Here is a 6,987-nt window from a genome sequence, read left to right on the forward strand (position 1 = left end):
AATTCCTATGCACACTGCACATATCTTATTTTGAAGTAAAAAAACAAATGGGGCAAAAACACCTGGCGGGCCGGATAAATGTCCTCAGCGGGCCGCATGGGACCCGCGGGCCGCAGTTTGAGGACGCCTGAATCAGAGTACATACTGGTACGGCTCGCTTTCTCTCCACGCACTTGTATCGATGGGAACAGCGTGCTTGCCGGGGAATTACATCTGACTCCTAGCAGCCCTTTACGTCAGGGGAAGGGAACGGCCGGTGGGTCCCCAAGCCTGTCATTGTGGTGGGGATCTCCAGTCACTGCCAGCGTTCCTTCTGACGGCGCTCAAAGCGTCCCGGCAAGGGGGGTGTCTGCAGGCTGGGGTCCTTTTGTCAAGTTGGGTGGGCAGGAAGTCTCTCTTCGGCCTTTCCAAATGTACGCTGTGTATTTGCATGCATGCCTCACCGCCCGCTCTCACTACCTTCAGCCGATTCCACCCGAGAGGGCAGGGTCAACTGCCCTGGTGGGTTCAGCAGGCTGTGCACCTCTAAGGGAGCAGACAGCCTCATCATTCTCCTAAAGAGTGGCTGGTGGGTTTGAACCGCTGACATTGTGGAGGGTGGCCCAACACACAACCCAGGGCTTCACCACACACCCCACAGGGAAGACAGAAAGACCCGCTCTTATGCGGCCGCCCGTAGGAGCCTGGGTCAGGAGTCGATGCCAGTTCAGAGAGGTGCTCCATCGGGTTCCTGCTGATCTTTATAGGAGCAGACAATCTTTCTGCCAGGCAGTGACCGCTCACTGCCAAGTCGTCCTTGGTCAAGATGTAGTGTCCACCTCAACAAACAGAAGCAAGAGACTAAGGCACTACTCTTCCCTTTGGAAGTCTCAGGGGAAAAGAAACACACACACACGCACACGCACACACATAGCACAACATTAAAAAACAACAGCCAACTTCTCCCTTTTGGCCTGCTGAGCTGATGACTGGCGCGTGGGAAGGAAAAGTTGGGGTTGTTCCCAAAGCAGGCAGGTCGCTGGCCTGCTCCGCTTCCCTCAAGCACACAGCCCGAGCAACCAGCGTCAATAGGGTTCGGCCGTGGTTGGGTTTCCGCGCGCGCCAGACCCTCCCCCCCACCCCCAGCCCTATCCAAGGGCTGTTTGTCACAGCTTCTCTCTGCCGGGGTCTCCCTCTGCAGGCAAACTGGGTGTGGTGGTCCCCGGCTGTGTGAGCGAGGTTGCCGAGATGGAGAGTGGACGACCTGAGATGGATGACCTCGTTAAGGAGGTGAGCAGAGGTCACTTGCCTGGGTCTCACCTGGCCCCGGAGGCCACGTGGATTTTGGGAAGGAGCCGTGCCGCCCTGCTAAGCTTTCCCTGGAGCGTGCCTCCACCGCTCCCGACGGGCGGGCGTCCCAGCAGCCAAGGCTGCAGGGTCAAGGCCACCTCAGCATGCGTCAGAAGAAAGGCCCTGTGACCTGCTTCTGAAAGGCCAGCCCCTGGAGACCCTGGAGCCTGGCTCTCCCCTGGCCCATGCGGGGTCTCCAGGAGCCAAGGCCGGTGCCCCTGTGTTGCTCGGGGATATGCAAGGGATGGGCTGACCCCTCAAATGGCCACTGCCTCTGGGGCCACCCCTGTCCCGACACGGCCAACAGCTGCTCGTCGGCCTCAGACCCCACCTGGAGTGTTAGCTGTCCGCCAGTGGGTCTGTGGCTGCCGTTGTGGACGCAGCCCGTGGATCTTGCCTCTGCTGGGCACACAAGGAGCCCTGGTGGCCCTGTGGCTTACATGATGGGCTATGGATCATGGAGTCAGTGAGCAGTTCTAAACCACCAGCTGCTCTGAGGGAGAAAAAGGAGGCTTTCTCCCATCCCAGCAAAGAGTGGCGGCTTCAGAAACCCCAGGGGCAGTGCCGACCTGCCCAGCAGGTTTGCTGTGAGGTGGGGTTGACTCGATGCCTGTAAGTTTGGCTTTTGGCATGGGCTTGTTCAGGACAAGGTGGTGACAGTGGCCCTTCTCTCACCCCTAGCCTTCCGTGGACGACTACATGGGCATGATCAAGCGGAGCCCTTCCCCGCCCGAGGCCTGCAGGAGCCAGTTCCTCCCCGACTGGTGGGCACAGCAAGCTGGCCCAGGTGAGTGTCCGTGGCCCTCGCCTGCTCCATCCGTTGCCCATGCTGGGGCGCACCCTCCCCGCTGCTCCCAGGGCTGTTTCATTGGGGTGACTGGTCTGGGGTTGCTGGAGACGTGGACCTGACCAGGAGGGCCCTGTGCCCCCACCCCATTGCCCTCCGGAGGGGGGGGGGCGGCTGTCAGATGAGAGTGGGCCCCGTCCCCCTCATTCCTGGGAATGGGGAACAGGGCTACAGCGAACTCCTCCAAGCATCTGTGGTTGCTGAAGCAGCTCTTGGAGAAGGGGGGTTGGGGGGCTCCCTCCCTGCAGAGCAGCTGGGGCAGTCTCCATTGGCTTGTCTCTTCCTCCAGCAGCTTTGCCTCTGGTGACGGGGTACTCTGCCTACGACACCCACCACTCAGGTATGGAAGTCCTGGGGCAGGGCTGGGGATGGCAGGGGTCCGAGTGGTGTGGGCGGGGTTACGGAAATCTCTGTGCGAGCTCAGTTAGGCATCGGAAACGAGGGACTCGACTCCACGCTGTTGTCTGGGAGCACGTGGTCTGGCTCGCTGCGCCCCTTTATGGGTCAGTCCAAGCAGCAGAGGCTCGGTCACTGTGCCTGGGGTCCCGCCAGAGCAAGCCAGGAGCATGTCTTCCTATGTCGAGGAAGGGAGAGCAAGGGGACAGGTTGTGGCCCAGCTCGATCCTTGTGGCGTGATCCAAGTGTGGGGGTGGTGAGGCCCTCTCACCTCAGGCTCCTCATTTCTGAAAGGGGGCCGTCAGTAACCCCTACCTCACCTCTCACCTGGCGTGGTGAGTATGACAGCTTCCTGGAAGGAGCCTGGTTTCTCAATGACTTGTCCATCCTGCTGGGGATGATGGTGATGGCAGTGGAGGGTTTTGATCGTGCTGTTAGCATTGATGCTGATGGTAAGCATAGTGAAGATGGTGGTGGTGAAGATGGTGGTGGTGGTGGTCATGATGGTTGGGACGATGGTGGTGGTGAAGATGGTGGTGGTGGTGGTCATGATGGTTGGGACGATGGTGGTGGTGAAGATGGTGGTGGTGGTGGTCATGATGGTTGGGATAGAGTGATGAGCATGGCAGTGGTGATGACAACTCTGATGTCTGTGGGGTGTGTGTGTGAAGGTGGTGGAGGGATGGTTCTCCTGGAAGGGATGAGGATGGTGATGGTGATGGTGGCTACAATAGCAGTGATGATAAGGATGGTAAGATGATGATGGTGGTTTCGATGATGCCGAAGACTACGGTAGCAGAAATGTTGGCGATGGCTAAGATGATTGTGGGGGTAAGGGGTGGAGATGGTGATCATGGTGATGATAAAGGTGAGGATGGTGGTGGTGAAGGTAATGGCCGTGATAGCAGAGATTGAGGGTGGTGGTGGTAAAGATGTAGTAAGGATGTTGCTGGTAGGTTCTCCCCTTTGGCCGTCAGCTTCATTCCCACCTGGGTTTAACCATCCAGTTGCCATCAAGTGGCTGCTGACACCTGGCGCCCGGCCCCCGCCCCTGGCCCACACGTCACAGCAGGGCTGTGCCCTGCAGGCTGTGCCCTGGCTGCTTTTCGGAAGGCCCGTCTTCACAGGAGCCTCTGCAAGGACTCGAGCCTCCATCCCTGTGGGGAGCAGCAGAGGGTGTTGAGGACTCTGGCATTCTGCACATAAGGCTGCCGAGCCCCCAGGCCCTCACTTGTCCCCCTCTCGTCCCGCAGCCTTCTCCCAGATGGTGATCAGCTTCTACTACGGCGGCAAGCTGGTGGGCCAGGCCACGACCAGCTGCCCCAAGGGCTGCCGCCTCTCCCTGAGCCCGCCGAGCCTGCTGGGCACCAAGCTGTACACCCCCGAGGGCTTGGAGCTGATCCGTTTCCCACCGGCCGACGTCATCCCCAGCGAGCGGCAGCGGCAGGTGACGCAGAAGCTCTTCGGGCACCTGGAGCGGGGCGTCATCCTGCAGAGCAGCGGGCAGGGCGTGCTGGTGAAGCGGCAGTGCCAGGGCCGTGTGTTTTACAGCGGCAACGCGGTGTCTTGCAAGGACAGACCCAACAAGCTGGAGCGCGACAAGGTGGTCAAGGTCTTCGACACCGGCCTGTTCTTCCGAGGTCTGTACCCTTGGCAGCAAGGAGCCCTGAGGTGGGGGTGGGCAGGCTGGAGGGGCAGCCCTGGGGGACAGGCCCTACTCACCTGGCCCTGGGCCCTGACTCGGAGGCACCCCGGGCCTGTGTCTTCACTGCTGGGTTGTTGGGAGAGTTAGCAACTGCTCCAAGTGCGTCCTAAGTATTTGACAGCAGCAGGGGGTGATCCAGCAGGTGCATGGCTCCCATCTGACCCTCAGGCCTGCCGTGTGAGACCCTGCTTGACTCTGGCAGGGCCTCCCTCCTCTAGGTGGGTGGTGGGAACTGGGCCCCCGCCCCGCTCCGGCCCTGTGTGCAAGCCCGGTGTGTCTCTCTGCAGAGCTGCAGCACTATTACAACAGCCAGGGCCGGCTCCCGGACAGCAGGGTGGTGCTGTGCTTTGGCGAGGAGTTCCCTGACATGGCCCCTCTGCGCTCCAAGCTCATCCTCGTGCAGGTGAGGGCAGGCAGCCCCCAGGTGGCCCTCCCCAGTGTGCTTTCTGCCCCGGCTAGAGGCCGCCCAGAAGGGGATGCCACCCTCACCCCTCTGAGCCCCTCTGCTCCGTATGTTCTGAGGCTCACCATGGGAGAGGATTTGTCTTCTCCACAAGGTTCCACTCATTTAGTTGCTTCAAGTTCTAATGGATGGATTAGTGCTTTACATGTCCTTCCTGGAATCAGACTCGAAGCGTGGAATTCTGGGTATGGGCCAGCCAGCCTGAGACAGGTGTATGTGTGTGTGTAAATGTATGTGTGTGTGTGTATGCATGTGTGTATGTGTATGCATGTGCATATGTATGTATATGTGCATATAGGTGTGTATGTATCTGGATATGTATGTGTGTATGTGTATGTATATGTGTGTGTATGCATATATATACACGCATGTGTGTTTATGCATGTGTACATGTGTGTACTCGTGTATATGTGCGTATGCACATGTATGTGTGTGTATGTGTGTGTGTGTGTGTGTGTGTGTGTGTGTGTGTTGGGGAGGGAGGTTACACCGGGGTCTCTGCAGGAGCACGGACTACCCTTCTTTCCTGTGCCCGCGCTCTGGACACACTGGGTTGGCACTCACCTGGCGGGGGTGACAGTGGCTTTGGGCTGGGGAAGCCGGGAGGCTGGCTGGCTTCTCTGCTCCCCTGACCTGCACACGCTCCCACAGGTTGAGCAGCTCTACACCCGGCAACTGGTGGAGGAGGCCGGGAAGAGCTGCGCGGGCTCGCTGGTGCAGGTGCCGGAAGAGCCGTCGGCAGACGCTGTCTTCCGAATGTTCCCGGAGATCTGTGCCTCGCACCAGAGACCCTTTTTCAGAGAAAACCAACAGATCACCGTCTAAGTCTCTGTGGGCACCCCTCCACCTGGACTCGTCCCCCTCTGCAGTCACTGCTGTAATTGTTAGAGGGCGGGCTGCCTCCTACCTGGCACCTCCCTTGGCTCTTAATTCCACGAGGGCCTTCTTGGAGGTCTGGCCTGGGAAGCAGCTGCTTTCTGGATGCAAATGGTGGAAAAATGACACCAGATGGTCTGGGGACTGGCACTCTAACCCGTGCTGACATTCTCCCCCACCCCCTGCCCCCCAGCACCTCCCACCTCCTCCCCAAATATCATTAGTTGCTATGGTTTCTTGTGTGACTGGGGATTTGTGACAATTTCCAAAGACTCTATGTTCATCCTTAGTAGCAAGTCCTGCTTCCAGGTGAGAGAGCCGGAGTGGGAGGCCCGCATGTGAGGGACAAGGTCGGCTTGGGTTGTTATCTCTGGTCACAGGCACAGCTCTTGTCCTGTTGGAAGGAGGTGGATCTCCCTGGGATTTCGGGACAGGAAGCATCTCCATCTCTAGGTAGCCTGGCAGGGGCTGGTTTACCCTCAGACAATGCCAGCTCCTCCTTGGTGACTCTTCCCAGGCAGCTTGGAGCTTTACTCCTGGCACACGTACACCCCCGCCCCTTTCATTTCTGTAATGAAATTCTCCCGGATTCCTGTCTCTTTTCTACTTGGTAAATGATCTGTTTTGAATATAGTTTTCACTTCGAATTGCCCTATTGTAAAGTGCTTTGAATCTCTTTTTATTCCTTAAGAGGGCAGGATCTCAATGACACCTTTAAAACGGCCATCGTGTTCCCACAAGCATTCGATGGTGCCTTTGGTCCAGCCACCCCTCATCCCCTGGTGGTGGTCTGGTGCATGGCCAAGGGTGGTGTGGGCTGGGAGATGTGGGCAAGACGTGCCAGCTTGTCACTGCTGGATTGTCCCTGTGGATCCCGGGTGGACTGGGGCAGGAGAAATTCCTTCCATTGAAGACCCATTCGTTTCTGGGTCCCTAATAGTCCTCAAGGTTCAAGGGGCCCCACCTTGCACCAAATGCTACTCTCCAACCAAGGTGGCTGTAGTTAGTGGGATCCCGGTGAAGAAGTCCCAGATTTAACTTCAGAGGACCGTCCCTATTTATTACTCAAACAGAATGCATTTCTCTACCCCAAGCCATGTCCGATGTATACTCGGAGGAAGAGCCAGTGGCTTGGCTCAGTGGTCCTGGGACAGTTCATAGACTCTCACCAACTCTCCATGCAGGGGCGGACGTAGTTCGCACACCACATCAGGCTTTACCCTGTGAAGTCACTTTCAATCCCTACACGATCAGAACACACCTGGCGCTCTCTGAAAGTGTTCTCCACTATTAGCACATGCTGGTGTAGTGTTCTCCACTATTAGCACATGCTGGTGTAGTGTTCTCCACTATTAGCAGTTGCTGGTGTAG

The 6,987-nt window shown here is 58.0% G+C and overlaps 1 protein-coding gene across 2 annotated transcripts in view; it reads left to right on the forward strand.

Moving 5' to 3' along the window:
• IRF8 (interferon regulatory factor 8) overlaps positions 1 to 6,981 on the forward strand; it is a 14,323-nt gene extending 7,342 nt beyond the window's left edge. The window contains exons 3-8 of one of the 2 annotated variants that reach the window (XM_045293773.1): positions 1,181 to 1,269; positions 2,011 to 2,116; positions 2,466 to 2,516; positions 3,826 to 4,212; positions 4,565 to 4,680; positions 5,392 to 6,981. In XM_045293773.1, the coding sequence (XP_045149708.1) occupies positions 1,181 to 1,269; positions 2,011 to 2,116; positions 2,466 to 2,516; positions 3,826 to 4,212; positions 4,565 to 4,680; positions 5,392 to 5,565 (923 nt within the window). In that variant the 3' untranslated portion in view covers positions 5,566 to 6,981. The remainder of the gene's footprint in view (positions 1 to 1,180; positions 1,270 to 2,010; positions 2,117 to 2,465; positions 2,517 to 3,825; positions 4,213 to 4,564; positions 4,681 to 5,391) is intronic. The other variant, XM_004704518.3, reaches the window with a different exon arrangement.
• The last annotated feature ends 6 nt before the right edge of the window (positions 6,982 to 6,987 follow it).

The sequence above is a fragment of the Echinops telfairi genome, unplaced genomic scaffold (genome assembly GCF_000313985.2).
Source record: "Echinops telfairi isolate 266 unplaced genomic scaffold, ASM31398v2 ScPeMD7_2291;HRSCAF=2852, whole genome shotgun sequence".
Classification (NCBI taxonomy): domain Eukaryota; kingdom Metazoa; phylum Chordata; class Mammalia; order Afrosoricida; family Tenrecidae; genus Echinops; species Echinops telfairi.